The sequence below is a fragment of the Zootoca vivipara genome, chromosome 13 (genome assembly GCF_965207765.1).
Source record: "Zootoca vivipara chromosome 13, rZooViv2.hap1.1, whole genome shotgun sequence".
NCBI classification, from domain to species: Eukaryota; Metazoa; Chordata; class Lepidosauria; order Squamata; family Lacertidae; genus Zootoca; species Zootoca vivipara.
In genome coordinates, this window is record NC_142596.1 from 3619754 (window position 1) to 3635188 (window position 15435).

At 41.9% G+C, this 15435-nt stretch overlaps 1 protein-coding gene and 1 non-coding gene across 6 annotated transcripts in view; both read right to left on the bottom strand.

The window, feature by feature from the left end:
- The window catches only part of OTUD7A (OTU deubiquitinase 7A), a 102424-nt gene that overhangs the window by 44327 nt on the left and 42662 nt on the right, over window positions 1-15435 (bottom strand). For all 5 annotated transcript variants that reach the window (XM_088656603.1, XM_088656600.1, XM_088656602.1 and 2 more), the window contains 2 exons: window positions 9735-9889; window positions 2829-3014 (listed from right to left, as the gene is read on the bottom strand). In XM_088656603.1, the coding sequence (XP_088512729.1) occupies window positions 2829-3014; window positions 9735-9885 (337 nt within the window). In that variant the 5' untranslated portion in view covers window positions 9886-9889. The remainder of the gene's footprint in view (window positions 1-2828; window positions 3015-9734; window positions 9890-15435) is intronic.
- LOC118093325 (U6 spliceosomal RNA) lies at window positions 5546-5657 on the bottom strand. Its single transcript, XR_015946945.1, has one exon. It is a non-coding gene; the product is annotated as a U6 spliceosomal RNA (small nuclear RNA).

Genomic DNA, 15435 nt, shown 5'->3' on the forward strand with positions numbered 1-15435 from the left:
GACCCTCCCACGCGTTGCTGTGGGTTATCCCTGTGGCTGCCCCCACCCTGTGACGATCCATGACGCGTTGCTGTGCCTGACTCAGGATCATAGCTGTCAAGTTCTCCCTTTTTTTTAAGGGAAATTCCCTTATGCTGAATAGAAAAGGGAAAACTTGACAGCTATGCTCAGGGTCAATGTTTCCCACGAAAGGGGGAGGATGTGTCCGTTTCCCCCTGGACTATGTGTCCCCCCCCCATGGTTGTGTCTCATCCCTGTGTTTACTCCCATCCTGTAGTGACCCATGAGGTATCCTATCCCTCCTCCCCCCACCCCACGTCAGCCCATGACATATTTGGGCCCCTCCCCCCCACCCCATCCAGGGCTCCATTCGGGATAGTATTTAAAGGGCTGTAGAGCTGATGCCTAGTCTGTAAAGTGGAGCCAAGGCCTAGTCTGTGAAGTAGAGTCGAGGCCTAGTCTGTAGGCTGTAAAGTAGAGCCGAGGCCTAGTTTGTAAAATAGAGCAGAGCCCTAGTTTGTAGGCTTTAAAGTAGAGACGAGGCCTAGTCTGTCGGCCTTGGCTTGGGCTAGTATTTAAATGTGAGCTGAAGCCTCTGCCCTGTACAGTGGAACCTCAGTTTATGATCACCTCAGTTTACGAATTTTCGGTTTACGAACGCGCGGACCCATCTGAAACGGATTAATCCACTTTCCATTAATCCACTTTCAATGGGAAAGTTCGCTTCAGTTTATGAACACTTCAGTTTAAGTACTCCGCGGACCGTCTGGAACAGATTAATCCACTTTCCATTACTTTCAATGTGAAAGTTCGCTTCAGTTTATGAACGCTTCAGTTTATGAACAGACTTCCGGAACCAATTGTGTTCATAAACTGAGGTACCACTGTATCTCCATTCCTTGGCCCCAGCCTGACTCTGTGGGTTGTCTGGTAATGGCCGCCTTGGTGGTTTCAGTTGCTCGGTTGATGACATCATTATTTGGCACCGCCCATCAGAGCTTTTGCTGGTGATAGCGCGCAATCTGCCTTTCTATTGGATGCTGCTGGAGTCTTCAGAGCATCTGCTGGTGATGTATAATTTGGGCACCACTTTTTGTGTTTAATCATTATTTTAGGTATGAAAGGTGTGCTTTTTTCGGAAAAAAATTATGCAAGATCCCTCCCTGATGGGCAAGGTATGCTTTGTCCTAATTTGATGCAATTCAGTTAAGCGGTTACGGTGAAAGGCTGGGGCATCCGTGCACGCAGTGGGAACATTTTTATATATGTAGATAGGGAAAGAAGTCTGGTTCTGCAAAATCTGGCTTCAGAGTTATCATAATTTTCTGGAAGAAATAGGTACTAGCTGATCATGAAATATATTAAATAATTATTCAGTAATTCACTTTCAACTTTCCTAACAGATCAAATAAAATGCATCACAGAGTCACTCTCTGGCATCCCAACACAACATCAAACAGACCAAAACTGGCTTTAATCTGCAAATAGTTGAGTAGAAGTAATAATTGTGCTCAAATTTGAAGGCAGGTTCTGTTTTTTTTGCCTGATGTTGTGGACTCGGATGACATCTGCACATACATGACAATGAGAAAATACTGTACAGTACATCCCATAATATCCACAGCAACTGTTGTCTGACCTTTTCTAGTGCAATGCTCTGATCCTGCTCAACTGATTTTCCTTCACAAGGATCTGAAAGCCCATGGCATAAAAATTGTCTAGTGCCATTTTATTTAGTGCAAAGATTGTCTGTGGGTCTAGGAATTCTCAAATGCCTCTGACTCGATAGCTGCATGGTCTGACTCTAAGGCAAGGATGGGAAACCTGCACCCCTCCAGCTGTTGTTGGGCTCCATCTCCCAGTATGAGCAGAGCCAGTATTATAGGATGGTGGGAGCTAGAGTCCAACATCTGGAGGGTCAGAGGTCCCCCATCCCTGCTCTAAAGCTCCTCTCTAACATCTCAGCAGCTGAACTAATGGCATCCAAAGCATTGGTTATGTTCACTCAGACCTTGCCTGCCATTTGGGAATCCTAGCAGTGTATATTGAGGTAGTGAGATTAACCCTTTGCTATGGTGGGCTTTTCACTGTGGCACTCGGTTTCTTATGTTTCTTATCTTTACAAAAGCATGTGAATTCTTTTCTTCCCCAATTTTTTTTAAAAAGTGGCTTTAAGTAGAATTTAAACATACCAACCGAGTTGAATTTCACTATTTTTTTTATAAAGCACCCTGAACACCAACAGGTATTTGTTGTTGTTGTTTAGTCGTTTAGTCGTGTCCGACTCTTCGTACAGGTATTTAATAATATAATAATATAACTATATAAATAATAATTATTACTAGTACTGTTGGCAATGACCACTACTGCTGCTTTTTTGTTGATAGAAAAAGGAGAGTCAGGATTCTACTTATATAAACCAATTAGGCTCATGTAAATAAAATTTGTTCCTATTAATACCCCAGTAAATGGCATCAGAAGCTAGTAAATGTCTTTTGTAATCGCTAGCTTACATAATAGTTTGTTCTGGGTTTTTATGCCGACCCTCTCTTTGGCAGAAATCTGAAACTCTTTGGTAACGGAGAAAAAGAGAGTCCTACCTTACAATATATGTCCAACAACATGAAAGCCTAACATCCATAGTTTTGACAAACTTGTATGTTGCCAACGCTGAATTTATGAAGGTATATCAAGGGCAGGGCAGTTTTGGGGTGGGCCTACCTATTTTATTTTTTTGGCATCTCAGTAGTAAGCCTTTTACCTGTGTTAGGTTAACAGAAAACCTACAGCAGCAGCTTGCCAATCAAAGTTGGCTAGAAGCACTGTACCTTGAGCAATGTCATCCTGTCTTTGAAGTGATGGTCGCTCACTCTTGTTCACCTGTTGGGAAGGATCCGTTTCCTGCTGCGGCTTAGGATACTTCCCTTCGTTGAACGCTTGTGGCAGATTAGCTGTATGAACCTGCCTAAGCTGCTCATAGTCACTCAGGGCAGCTGTCAAATCCCAATTTTTGCCTAAGAATGAGACATCATAAGAGCATTGTTAACAAGAGTGACTGGTATTTGCAAGTATCAAAGCAGTGGCAACTGTTCTGTATTAATTAATCGGGAGTAAAAATGTTCCATGTTCTGCCTGCCCACTGAAGTGTCTGCTTGTGGAGCTTCAGCTTGAAAACCTCTCTTATAAATTGGAGTATCAAGTGAATATGAAAGCCCTGTCTTTATAGATGTCACCTACAGAAATTCTAAATTTTGTGAGACCAGAAGTGACATAGCTGTTACCAGTGCTGCCTTTCTAGAGAAAGAGGGGTTGGAACTCACAATGAATGCCTCCCTTATTCTCTTATAATGGCAATGGAGACCACCTACTGATATTTGGTGACACCAGTAACAAGTTATTTAAAGAAATAAGAGTATGGGAGAAATCAAAGCACTTTATCTCTTCTAAATGTTTTAAAATGGTACATTTGGGAAGGAGGGGCAGGGGAGAGAGAGAAGGAAAGCTGACAGACTATAGCATCTCTACCATTACCAGCTTTGTGGTTCTGGATCTGGCTGTATCTTCTCAGACTTTGGAGGATTCTTGTCAGAAGTATGAACTTTTTATAAGACTTCTCTAAGAATACTCAGAAGACTCAGCACATTCCAAATTATGATGAGCAGGTTTTGCACACCATTAAGCATATTTCAGCTTTTCAGGTAGCTATGACAGGAACAGAAGGAGTGCCTTTAAGGTTGCACACAGCTAAAGCAGGTTTATATCTCTGCAAAGCATTTCTAGAGTACATATTGCTAGGGAATGGCGCTACAAAACTGCTTAACAGAAAATGTGTGTCCGAAAGGTTATTTAAAAATCAATTCCTTTAATAATGATAATGGAACTTTGCACGAAGTGATAGTTTTAAACATACTTTGGAGCCTAAGCCAACTACCTTGAGAGACTTTTTTGTTGCAGAAAAATGGCATTTATATAATTATTTAACATGTAACAATAACAACACTTGATTTTCTTTTATCACAACAAAAGCTTCGTTATGCCTAAGGAAAGAACTCAAGTAGCGTTGTTAGTTGAACAGGACACTGATGCAGAGTTGCATGGGATAAGTAAGCTACCTCTGCCAAAAAAGCAGTCAGAGTAAAGGACCTATGAGTAATCCTTGGCTCTCAAACCATACAATGATTATTCATTTTCATCAAAGCATAATGCCTCTCATTTTCCTCTATTGAATTAGGGCATCATTTACACCAGAAGGATGAAAGCACTTAACCACCTTCCAAAGCACAGTCAGAGATCACCCAACTCCTTCAATGCATGCTCATGAGAACACCATATTCAAAAAAGAGGCTGACAATGAGACGATCCTTAACACCAGTTTAGATGCTGACATTTTAAACGGCAATGTTTTAAATGGCAATGTTTTAAAAGCTGGCTGACGTCAGGCAATCAGGTTGTTTCTTTTCAAGCCCCTATTATTTAAATGTTACTTTCATTTCATTCTAGAATTATCTTAACCCTAGATATTAATAGCCTCTCCAGATTTTTATTTTTAAAGAAACACCTCAGGGAAAGCACATACGCTGAGGATTGCATAGTACTTTTATTGGCACCAGCAAGAGAATATTCTATGTGTAAGACTTGTAAGAATGAAATGTGACACTGACGGGCCTTGTAATGATAAGTCATCTCTGCATTTTATGATGAAAAGAGGAACCATCTTTCTTTTTATTATTTCAATCTGGCTCTGTTTGGTTAGGATTTATCATTATTTGATATTGTAAAACCTGTTCAGCTATGGCAGAAGTGGATCCTACTACAGTATCAGTATGTATTCACTCGGGATTTTTTTTTTTTAATGGAACATTTATTCCCAAATCACTTTGCAGGGCATTTAAATGGAATGAACATGCAGTACAAATACAACATATGTTATTGTTGACAGTCAAAAGGAATAAGAGAAAAAAATAGAAGTATAATGTTCTGTACCACCTATTCTAGCTCAATTTTTTTTAAATGACTCAGAAACTTTTGCCTAAAATGTTAACTGGCTTAATTTAATAAATATATAAAGAGATGAGAACAGTAAATGCAGAACCTATTTGTGTATAACATGCCCTGAGCTCTAGGTTTTATAATGAACATTTTCATCTTAAAAAGCAAAAAAGAAATGTTTTGCACATACATGTTTTGATTAATCATTTAATATATTTAGATTCATTTCAATAATTTAAATTTATTTTGATCCCAAATTAGAGAAATACAATGGAAATTCTATCCCGAAATTCTTCAGGTGGCAGGTTATGAAAATAACCAGGAGGGCTGCCTTTTCAATTTATCTTGACCAGAAAAAGAACATGAAATATTACTCTGTGGGAAAGGTGACACACTTTTTAGTTCTCATTGATATCAACTGGCAGAAAGCAACTGGTTATTGTGTTGACAATACAGGATGAGAAAAGAGCATTAGTTTATGGCTTGTAAATGAAGATACAATTCACAAACTATGGTTGTGAACAGATGAACCACTTCTGTAGGTTGAGGAAGTAGAAGAAATTTTTTACATCTATGTCAAACTACAGGTTTCCTGACAATTCAAAAAGGCCATGCTAATCTTCTCTGTATCGTTCCAATTTTAGTATATGTGCTGCCGAAGCGAGCACCTGACAATTCAAAAAGGAACATTTCACATTAAGATGTTAAAAATGTGTACATTCTGATTACAGTGGTACTTCTGGTTATGAACGGGATCCGTTCCAGAGGACCAGCCATATCCCGAAATCTTTGTAAATGGAGGCACCCTTCTGCGCACGCGCACGGAGTGATTGAGCGCTTCTGCGCATGCGCGCACGACGAAACCCGGAAGTATACACTTCTGGGTTTGCTCCGTTCGCAACCTGAAAGTTACGTTACCTGAAGGGAATGTAACAAGAGGGTCCACTGTCTTAGCAAATATCTCATTTGTTTAAAATGTTCAAATTCTAGCCAAGTTTTAACATTCATTTCTTAAGAAAGAGAAAATGTCTGTATCACCCGAATAGCTAGCAGAATAACTCCAATGTTGGGAACGATTTACCGCATTTTTCTGTGTATAACACGCCCCCGTGTATAAGACACCCCCTATTTTTGAGGACTCAACATTAAGAAAATGGGGGAAGATTGCCCTCATGTATAAGACTACTCCCCCCCTTTTAACATTATTTTTTAGTAAAAAAAACCCACCCTAGTCTTATATATGGAAAGGACTGCATATATGGAAATAATATGCACCATTACCTATAGGTGGAAAACAGGGCCTGTGCCTATCAAGTGTGTGTTCATTGGGGGTATACAAAGATGGATTACTTAGGTATTAAATAATGCTGAGTAAGTTCACCATTTGACCATGGTAATAATATTAGATAAATTGGAGTTCTTGTTGTTAGACACACCAATAAGAATCAGACCAAGAACTCAGGCCAACAATATCATTCAATAATGAGAATAATCCCTATTAACAAACCAGTTGTGAACATAGAAAACAAAATTACATGCAACCATACAATTTCTCTAATAAACTTAATGTTTAAATAATATTCACAGACTGAAAATTTCTCAGTTCAATGGTATCTAATTGAATAATTCAGGTTCCAGTTCCATTAAAGAGTCTTTTGATGCAAAATATCAATATGGCATTTGGTGTAGAAGTCTTTTAAAGTCAGATAGAGACCACAATAATCCGAAGTCAGAATATATCGATACCATGTTTGATGTAAGAGTCTTCTAAAATAAGGTAGCGTCCACAATAATCCAAAGTCAGAAGCCAGGACAGGGCCCTATTTCGGTGTCCTTAACTTTCGTCAGCTAAGTTTAAGGAACGTGTACCCAACGTATACAGAGAACAAGTGGGTACACGTTGACCTCCTTAAACTTAGCTGATGAAGGTTAAAGACACTGAAACAGGGCCCTGTCCTGGCTTCTGACTTTGGTCATTCAGGCTCCCTTGTGGCAAATTGTACCTACCTCAATTAAGCAATATATCAAGCTGGAGGTGGGTGATAATTATTCTAAGTAGCAGGTGGCGATATAGTTCTAATACAGATGGCTTAGCACAAAAAAGAACAAATGTATCATTTGTTGATTTAGATAAATGTGCTCTTTTTGCCATTTAAAATTAATGTTTTGATTTTTTTTTTTAATGCTGCAGTATCACAGTGATTTCTTCACTAAGTTTGTTAGAATGTGACATTCCTCACAAAACCCCAGAGTCTGCAGAGGATGTGCTCTTTGGGATCTGGGAAGGGTCTCCATGTGAGCTGGAGGGGCATTGATGCACGGGGAAGTGGCTACTGCTGCTGCGCTACGTGGGGAGGCTGAGCAGCCTCCACAAAGCCCTCTGTGTCAGGGACTGGCTGGATGATGAGGAGTGGAACCAGCTGGAGAACTGCCAAGGGAAACCCCAGAGGAGGAAGGCTCAGAGCTCAAAGATTGGTGGTGGGACACCGAGGAGAGGTCAGAGGGAGAAGAGTGGTAGGAGTTGTTAGATACCGAGGGAGCAACAGGATTTAGTGAGCAGGGAGAGCCTGTGACAAGGAGCAGTTCTGACTCAGAGGCTGAATCAAAGGAGATGGGGCAAGAGGCTGCAGAAGAAGACAGGGAGCCTGCCTCTCCTACTGTGACAAGCTCCTCTCCTCGTCTCCAAGGTCACACAGAGTGATGTGTAGAGCGGAGCAGAGATTAGAGATGCCCAGGCACAGTTTAAGACTGCTTCGGAAACATCCAGCAGAGGAAGAGCTTAGAGGGGGCTGAAAGCAGGGACCATCAGTCCTAGCTATTGCTCTATAGGGGCATGAGTTACTGGGAAGTGTTGCAGAGTTGTGTGCCATTTATTTGAATAAAGAGTTAACTTCTCTGACAAAGTCTGCTCCTTGCTTGCTGACCTGTGTCTGGCTCCAGCCCTGACACGCTACATCCTCTATTGCCTCTAGGGAGGGTTTCCTCGCAAGCCACTAGGATTCTCCAGGGTGCTCCCCACCTACGTGCATTTCACTGATGTACATGAGGCCCAGAACGTAACCCCCGCGTAAGTGGGGAGTCGCCTGTACATAACTCACAGTAGCTATATATATATATATATATATATATATATATATATATATATATATAATAACTCGAACTCGAACACACTGGTATGCCAAGGATAGTTACTCCTAGGTCATTAGGTCCGTCCTGGGAGGTTAAAATGCTTCCCCCACTGGGAATTTGAATTTAGGACACAAATCTGATATCAGAAATGGCAATATTCGGTTTGCATTTCATTTCATTTTTATTTCAACCTTCCATCACGTTCTGTAGGTCAGTGTTTCTCAACCTTTTTTTGGCCACGGCACACTTGTTCCGTGAAAAAATCACGAGGCACACCACCATTAAAAAAGTTAAAAAATTTAACTCTGTGCCGCCCTATATTATAATTATGACTGTAAGAAACACTTGCCAAATATTGCTTTCCGGCGGGTCAGTGCTGTGTATTGGCGGCCGCCAGGCTCGTTTGCACTGAGCTTTGGGAAAGAGGAGGAGAAATATTGCTTTCCGGCGGGTCAGTGATGGATATTGGCGGCCGCCAGGCACGTGACAATGCAAATCGCCCTTCTCATCGCCGCACGTCGCGGCACACCAGCCAGTGTCTCGCGGCACACTAGTGTGCCGCGGAACAGCGGTTGAGAAACGCTGCTGTAGGTGACCATAAAGTGGCCTCCCACTGAGTTCAATGGGCTTACTCTCAGGCAAGGAGGTACAGGATTGAAGCCTGAATGATTAAACTTGAAGTCATTAAAGGGCCACATTCCATTCCTAAAACACAGCAAAGTTCAGATGAAGTTTTCAGAATTATCATTTTTAATCACATTTGCTAAAATAATCTGGTTTTATACTGAAATAATTATCTACCAGAGTCTGTGATATAAGCAATAGTTACATTAAACATGTGCACCACAAATATTCCAGAAGGGTAGCCAAAATAGTCCACTGTACTAACACAACTCTAACACAAGACTATCAGATTTATTGTAACATATACTTTAATGGGTGAGAGCCCACTTTGCCACAAACATGAACTGGTTGCCTAAATTGCTATGGACACTTTTTCAGAAGTGTACTGCCAGTATTGAGTCCAATCTAAGATGTTCTCTGCGGGGATCCAGTGTTGTCTACACAATACCACCACTTCTCACTAAACGAGGACAAAGCTTACTTTAAAGTTCTTCTGTGCAAGCCCCAACCCAATGAATGGGAACAGCCATTCAGCCTCTGCAGAGCAGCAAAACCCATCAATGCCAAAACTTGTACAGAATTTTTTTAAATCAAGGAACCTATTCACATTCCATAGCACTCCACATTGTTCTCAAAGAAGGTGAAAAAACAAGCCAAGAAACTTCCTGAGATCTCTGAGATAACAGAATCAAAACCAAAAAGCTATCCTTCATAAAAGTCCAACTTCCATCTTGACCTGATGAAGGAAATCCTACATCATGGGATCAGGAGTGTATAAAATAAGAATCTTTCCACAGAATGGAGAGAAGGAAACCTATTGATTTGGTTGTGTCTGCTGCAATCGATTTTAGTCTCTATACTGTGCTTGTAAGTTGCAATGGGTCACTTTTGTGAGGAAAGCTAATATTATGAATTATAATTTATTAAAGTCACTAATAAATGATAGCGATGATGACGAATCATTTCCTGAGGTCCATTAGTCTTGAGCTTACCTTCTAGCAAGTCTCTTGCCAAACCCGGTTCTGCCCCTGTGGACCGAACAAAGTCTGACAGGACCGCATCCATATCAAGAGTCATGGGATCATGTAGAAGTACTGCTGGATGTGCAGCAGTGCCAGGATTTGGCAATAGGCTACAAGTCATCCATCTAGAAAGAGAAAAATAAAGTAATTAAACAGAAAAGGTTGTCGAAAGGTGCCACGTCAACTTTCTAAGTTTGGAATGCTGACAATCATTCTACATTTTCAAGCATTCTTGCTGCAGTCGCTGTCATTGTTCCATTTCTAGCCAATGTTGTCATACCCAAACCCATCATGCACACATTCTCACATCTTCCACCCCACAAGATTGTTATTGATTGGTGAAAATAAACTGCAATAATAAATTATCCTAAAATTGTTAAGCATGCATAGAGGTAGCCCTACAGATTTAAACAAGGGACTTTGAGGCAAAAAGCAAAACAAATCCATAGAATCAGAGAATCATAGAGTTGGAAGAGACCACAAGGGCCATCCAGTCCAAGCCCCTGCCAAGCAGGAAACACCATCAAAGCATTCCTGACATATGGCCGTCAAGCCTCTGCTTAAAGACCTCCCAAAGAAGGAGATTCCACCACACTCCTTGGCAGCAAATTCCACTGCCGAACAGCTCTTACTGTCAGGAAGTTCTTCCTAATGTTTAGGTGGAATCTTCTTTCTTGTAGTTTGAATCGATTGCTCCATGTCTGCTTCTCTGGAGCAGCATAAAACAACCTTTCTCCCTCCTCTATATGACATCCTTTTATATATTTGAACATGGCTGTCATATCACCCCTTCTCTTCTCCAGGCTAAACATACCCAGCTCCCTAAGCCGTTCCTCATAAGGCATCATTTCTAGGTCTTTGACCATTTTGGTTGCCCTCCTCTGGACACGTTCCAGCTTGTCCAGCACTCAGGGCTTTATTTTTATCTCTGTGTGCTCTGCACCAAAAAAAGCCAAGTTCTGTAAATACATGTCTAAATAGCAGCTTATAAATATGTATATTTTACATTAATATTATTATCCTCTTTCCAATCAAGCTTTCCCCTCAAAACTGGGACTTTTTTTGGCCTAGCGACTGAGGTATCGCCAACCATCTTCCAAGTGTTCCCAAACCTTTCTATTTGCTTTAAATGAATGAAATGAATACTGATACTATCAGGTTGCTAAAACGTTTGCCAGATTCCACATTGCCATAGCAATTCTATAACTCTGTAGAATGCACACACTTTAGTATACAACATCTTTTAAAGGCATTTACTAATACACAATCTCATATCTGGATTTATTTTACATTTCTAAAATGCTGACATTGCAAAATTTGTACAATTACTGGTAAAATATAATTGTTTCTTTGTATATCCACACCTCATATATATATTTCACAGTTTATCACAATAAATAATTCCAATAAAATATGATTATATAAACTACTACAAGAAATACAATTAAAAACTTTCCAAGTTTACCACAATTTCACAATCAATTCAAGCAGCAGAATGCATCACTCAATTATAGCTTTTAAAAGAAAGTTTATTTCCCCAACAGATCTAAAAAAAATCATTTCATTTACAATGCCTGAGAAGATAAAAATGTCTTAACCTGGCACCCAAAGGACTACAGGAACTAAATGAACTTCCTTGCAGAGGGAATTATGTCATTGCTGCTGATAAAAAAAAAGACCTCTAGTTGCCAGTTTCTGCTGGTGGTGGTATTCTGAGAAGTAAATTACCTCCTGGTACTCCCAGTTCATGTAACTGGAACAAGAGTAGGCCATGGTCTGTAGCATTAAATGCCCTCAAGAAGTCCAAGAGAATCAACCATCGCACAACACTTGTCTCTTTAAGTACATACCATCCATCAGAGCTACTGAGGAAATTTCTGTATCAAAACTGAGCCTGAAACCTGATTGGAATAGGTCTAGCATATCAACTTAATTGAACAGACCCAGGAGTTGCACAGCCACCACTCGAATACCTTGCATACCCGCCAACATTATTACCTGTGGATCCAGGACATCAAAGGGGTGGAAGTGATGGGGGGCGGGAGAGAAGCATCTCTCTTCTGCTGGGCTCTGGTGAGCGAGGAAACTGTGGCCGCAGCTTCCTCAGCACCAGGCCAGTGCTGCTAGGCCACAGTTCCACTCCCAGGTCAGGCATGACCCAGGGGTGGAAGCAGCGCAGAGCAGGAATAGTTGCAGCAGCATCGCTGCACCTCTCCTCTGCTGGGCTCCAGTATGCGAGGGAGGCGAGGACAGCCCCTATAGGGAGATCATCCTTGCGGTGCTGGCCATGCCAGCAGCTCCCGCAGTGGGCAAGCTGAAGCTGCTGGTTCTGGCACGTCACTGGGGGCTGGGTTTTGGCAGAGGCAGCCTCTCCTCTTCTGCCCGCTCTCCAGCAGCTGCTATGAACAGCAAAAGGGAGGAGGCCAGCAGCAGCGGCCACAGAGAGGCTCGGCCAGCTCACCCTCCTTCCAGAGCTCAGGGGTGGTTCTGGAAAGCAGGACAATCCAAGATCCAAATGGAAGCTGTGAGTGCTTCTGTGAATCCAGGATGTCCCAGTAAAATTGGGGCTGTTGGGACCGTCTGCCCTTGCTAAAGACATCTGTTGGTACAAAGATGCTCCGACAGTAATTTATTAATACCGTGAGCATAGACTGAGCTCACAAAGACAAGAATTGTGACATTGAAGACGGAATTTTGAATAAGTTAGATAGTAGGCATAAACACAATAGTGCTATTAGTAAATAGAATCAAAGAAGCCATGCATGGAGGTGGGGAGGGGAGTCACAAGGGTACATGGGGAAAGGGAAAGGTTTAACAAGAGTTGGTTGAAGTTGGATATACAACTTCAATGTTAAAGGCGAAGAAAACATGATGTGCTTTATTTACAGTATTTGAATATTCAAAACAAAAAATAAAAAAATCCTTCCAGTAGGACCTTAGAGACCAACTTAGAGACCTTAGAGACCAACTAAGTTTGTCATTGGTATAAGCTTTCGTGTGCATGCACACTTCTTCAGATACCAGAATATTCAGATGCCAGAATATGTGTTTTACCTATATCATTTGAATACACACACACACACACACACATAGCGGTGCCTCGCTTAACGAATGCCCTGCTTAACAAAATTTGCGCTTAACGAAAGGATTTTTCGAGCAGAGGTTGCCTCGCTAGACGAATTCATTTTATGAAAAATTCATCTAGCGAATTGCGGTTTCCCATAGGAATGCATTGAAATTCAATTAATGTGTTCCTATGGGCAAAAAAAAAAAATTCAAAAAAAATTCAATGCATTCCTATGGGATTCGCTAGACGAATTTTTCGTTATAAGAAAAGACCCGTGGAACGAATTAAATTCGTCTAGCGAGGCACCACTGTGTGTGTGTGTGTGTGTGTGTGTGTGTGTGTGTGTGTATATATATATGTGTGTGTGATTGATATATATATATATATATATATATATATATATATATATATATATATCCACTGCCAGGACCACTTCCTCGCCTGCTCTTTAAAGACACGAGTCACACCCTGAACAAAGTATCCAGGTGGCAGAATTTATTTATTTTTATGTATACCACTACAGCAGCTCAGATCTGTTAGCCCCAAAATGGTGGGTGAGTGAGGTCCCTAATAAGGAGGACTGGCAATTAAAAATGACAGAATATGCAGAGTTAGCAGGTCTAAGAAGTAAAATAAGAGAGCAAGATGATCAAGTATACCAAAAGGAGTGGAAAACAATTGTGGAATATTTGGAAAATAACTGTAAACAAGTGAAAACGCTAGCAGGATTAAGGTAAATTCAGCATTATAATATATGATAAAAGAAGAATAAGGGGAGAAAGGGAACTAAATGGATATATAAGAATATGCAGTAACAGTGGGAAAATCAAAGGAACCAGGGAAGAGGAAGAAAGGAAGTCGTTTAATGTTTTATTATAAAGAAAGATTTTAACAGTGGAAATGTATATTTCAATATGAATGTGATTTTGGAAATGGTCATGATGATTTTTTTATTTTTGTTTTAAGAATCATGGCCTGAACCTAGCCAGCCAATGATCAAGCCACATCCCTCCAAGAAATATTGTCTACATTCTCAGGCAACACCTGCAAATCTGGACCAGATGGACAACGAACTGCCTCAACCTCAGCATCAGTTAGAGCAGGTATTAGTGATTTCATTCTCAAATTGTTTTGCAAACAAATCACAGTAGGCCTTTGAGAGGTTTCTTCTACTGAATCATGCAGTTCAATGATGTAAACCAGTGGTTTTCAAAGTGTGTGCCGTGGCACCCTGGGGAACCTTGAATGATAGTCGGGTGCCACATGCAACGCTGGCCTCTGTCTCTCTTTCCTCCTCTCCCTTCCTCTGATGCCATCTGGTGTCTCTGCCTCCCAACAGCTTGCACAGCTGTGTTTTGCAGCAGCCCTGACTACAAGCTCGCCAGACGAATGGTGCCTCTGAGCAGGGCAGTCTCGAGCAGGTCGCGCGCCCTGGCGCTGAGGGGCGGAGATCGCTCCGGCGCCCCCGCCCTTGCAGGGCGCAGCATGGCTTCCGTGCGGCGCCCTGCCTACCGGCCCGGCGCCCTGACACCCCGTGCCACTGGGACTCTACCTAGAGCCAGCCCTGCCTCTGAGGCTGGCCAGGGGTGCTTCCCAGGCCCCTGTGGGGCAGTGTGAGGAGGCACCTCTCCTTGGAGCGGGGGGGGGGGGTCAGAGACCAAGGCGAAGGGAGAGGAGTGGAGCCTGAGGGAACACTCCGTAAGGGCAGAGTGCCTTCTCAGTAGTGGTGCCCTCCCTGTGGAATGCTCTCCCTTTAGATGTCAAGGAGATAAAAAATGACACAACTTTTAGAAGACGTCTTAAGGCAGCCCTGTACCAGCAGGTTTTTAACGCTTGATGAAAACATGTTTTTAGATATGCTGCAAGCTGCTCAGAGTGGCTGGGGAAACCCAGCCAGATGGGTGGGGTATAAATAATAAAGTTGTTGTTGTTGTTGTTGCTGCTGTTGTTGTTGTGGTGGTGGTGGTAAGGGAGGGTGTTTGAAAAAGGGTGATGGGCTGCCATTTCTGCAGACAAGGGGTGACATAGCTGGGCTCCTGAGCCCCAGTCAGGAAGCACACTAAGTCAGGCATAGGCAAACCTGGCCCTCCAGATGTTTTGGGACTACATCTCCCATCATCCCTAGCTAACAGGACCAGTGGTCAGGGATGACCTATGCCTGCACTAAGTGGTCTTTGGAAATCTACTCTGTCTCAGACTTACCACTGCAATTCTGGGATAATACTACTTATCAATTTACTTATCTAAAATATTTCTAAACTGCTTTTTAGAGCTGCATCCTTTCAAAGTGACATACACAAAAAAACTACAACTCAGGATACAATGGATATAGTCAGCACATCAGAAAAATGCACATATTATCTCGAGTGAGCTGCTCTGAAATACACACACTATTTACAGGTCCAGTTAAAGGCAGCAGTGCAGAGGAAGATTACTCTAGAACAGGCATCCCCAAACTGTGGCCCTCCAGATGTTTTGGCCTACAACTCCCATGATCCCTAGCTAACAGGACCCGTGGTCAGGGATGATGGGAATTGTAGTCCAAAACATCTGGAGGGCCGAAGTTTGGGGATGCCTGCTCTAGAACTTTCCTTAAGCAGCATA